This window comes from Gekko japonicus, unplaced genomic scaffold (assembly GCF_001447785.1).
Source record: "Gekko japonicus isolate JY-2015 unplaced genomic scaffold, Gekko_japonicus_V1.1 scaffold3508, whole genome shotgun sequence".
Taxonomy (NCBI): Eukaryota; Metazoa; Chordata; class Lepidosauria; order Squamata; family Gekkonidae; genus Gekko; species Gekko japonicus.
In genome coordinates this window covers 124756-127034 of record NW_015165343.1, presented here as the reverse complement: position 1 = coordinate 127034, position 2279 = coordinate 124756, and the positions used below count along the sequence as shown (strand labels likewise).

The 2279-nt window shown below is 48.6% G+C and overlaps 1 protein-coding gene across 1 annotated transcript in view; it reads left to right on the top strand.

Moving 5' to 3' along the window:
- The window catches only part of LOC107109854 (rab GDP dissociation inhibitor alpha-like), a 48220-nt gene that overhangs the window by 12707 nt on the left and 33234 nt on the right, over positions 1–2279 (top strand). The window contains exon 3 of the mRNA XM_015410566.1: positions 870–969. Coding sequence (XP_015266052.1) covers positions 870–969 — 100 coding nt within the window. The remainder of the gene's footprint in view (positions 1–869; positions 970–2279) is intronic.

Genomic DNA, 2279 nt, shown 5'->3' with positions numbered 1-2279 from the left:
TGGGTCAGACCAGGAGGATCCATCTAGTCCAGCATCCCGTCTCACACAGGAGCCAACCAGTTCCTCTGGAGGGCCAAGAACAAGGCAGAGAGGCCGAGGCTTTCTCCTGATAAGGACATCAGAAGAGCCCTGCTGGATCAGACCAAGAGGGTCCATCTAGTCCAGCATCCTGTCTCATACAGGGGCCAAGCAGTTCCTCTGGAGGGCCAACAACAAGGCAGAGAGGCCGAGGCCTTCCCCTGATAAGAACACCAGAAGAGCCCTGCTGGGTCAGACCAGGGAGGGTCCATCTAGTCCAGCATCCTGTCTCACACAGGAGCCAACCAGTTCCTCTGGAGGGCCAACAACAAGGCATAGAGGCCGAGGCTTTCCCCTGATAAGAACACCAGAAGAGCCCTGTTGGATCAGACCAGGGAGGGTCCATCTAGTCCAGCATCCCGTCTCACACAGGAGCCAGCCAGTTCCTCTGGAGGGCCAACAACAAGGCAGAGAGGCCAAGACCTTCCCCTGATAAGGACATCAGAAGAGCCCTGCTGGGTCAGACCAGGGAGGATCCATCTAGTCCAGCATCCTGTCTCACACAGGGGCCAACCAGTTCCTCTGGAGGGCCAACAACAGGGCCCCTGCCCTGATGGCCCCTGAGTTTTGGCCACTGTGTGACACAGAATGTTGGACTGGATGGGCCATTGGCCTGATCCAGCAGTGGCTTCTCTTATGTTCACTTATGTTCTTATGATATATCCGATTTCCTTTGTCTGGTTATTCTCCCATATTTAGTCAGCATTGACATGTCATCTTATGCCGCTAAGACATTTCTGCATCAAAGCATCCTGTTTGTTTGTGACCCCCTCTCTTTCCTTGGTCCCCAGCTCTACAAGCGCTTTGAGATTGCCGAGGGTCCCCCTGAATCGATGGGCCGCGGCCGGGACTGGAACGTTGACCTGATCCCCAAATTTCTCATGGCCAACGGTAAGTCCAGCTGGGGTTTGGACTCTTGGTCAGCTGGCCCCCCCAGATAAAGGCCCCGTTTTGTTAAAGGTAGACCAGGGTGGACTGAAGGAAAGGCATCTCTGTAGTAGAGCGTTCGACCAGAATGTAGGGCAGACCCACATCGCAGGGCCTCAAGATGCATTAATGTGAGCCAGAATTTTGCAGCTCCTTGGCTAGCCTACCTTACAGGGTTGCTGCGAGGATAAAGTGAAGGAGGGGAGGACTACGCGTGTTGCTTTGAATTCTCTGGAAGAAGAGCAGGACAAAAAACTAATTCTAGAAAGAAGTCTAATAAAGGGCCAATATTAAAAACCTATTTGAAACGTATAATATACAAAAAATACATGTATTTATTAGAAAGACAATTAAAAAGATGAAAGCCTCGTAAAAACAATATTGAGGTACATGTTATTTTGCTTGAGGATCACTCTAGCTCTGACTTAGACGGCCACTCAGGTGCTTTTTGGACCTAAATTGGAAGATGTTCTAATTCAGCAGCTTTGCATTTGGCACCAGACACATGACGCTCATCTTTTGAGGCCTCACAAACATCTTTGCCTTGTGTCTTTAGATCTTGCTGCTTAACCTTTCTTTTCTTGGTCCACTATTCACTTATTGGCTATCTTATTGTAATATGTATTAAAGTTACGTGTACCTCAATACTGTTTGGCCTCTGAAGAAGGCCCCAAGATGGGAAGAAACACGTCCGATCATGTGTATTGGCCCTTGCGTTTCGGCCACCTTTTCTTTTTTACGAGGCTTTCATTGGGCTGTCTTTCTAAGAAACTGTCTTTCTAAGAAATCCATGTATGCTTGTATATTATAAGTTTCAACTGGGTTTTTCATATTGGCCCTTTACCAGACTTCTTTCTCACCCTCGTGGTTCTCGATTCCAGTTTTTGGGTCAGGTTTGTTTTCTCCCTCCCCTGTGTTCTTACAAAACTAATTATAGACCTGGTATATCGGTGTCCGGGTAAGTCTTTTTGCAGTCCTCAAGGAGCGAGATTTGAGTCTGGTAGCACTTTAGAGACCGGTAAGCTTTGTGGAGCACGAGCCTTTGAGAACCAAAGCTTCCTTCATCAGATATAAGTAGGAACGGAGATCCCCAAGTCCTTATATCCCAGTCAGAAGGTGCGAGGGGCTTTGCAACGAATGCAGAGGTACAAAGCAAAATGTAATCCACTTGATTAGAGCAGGGGGAAAATGCTTAGGGGTGGAAAATTAGCATCTGTCGTGAGGTAAGAATCCTGTGTGGCTATTCAGCCCGGGGGGGGGGGGGGGCCGTTTTT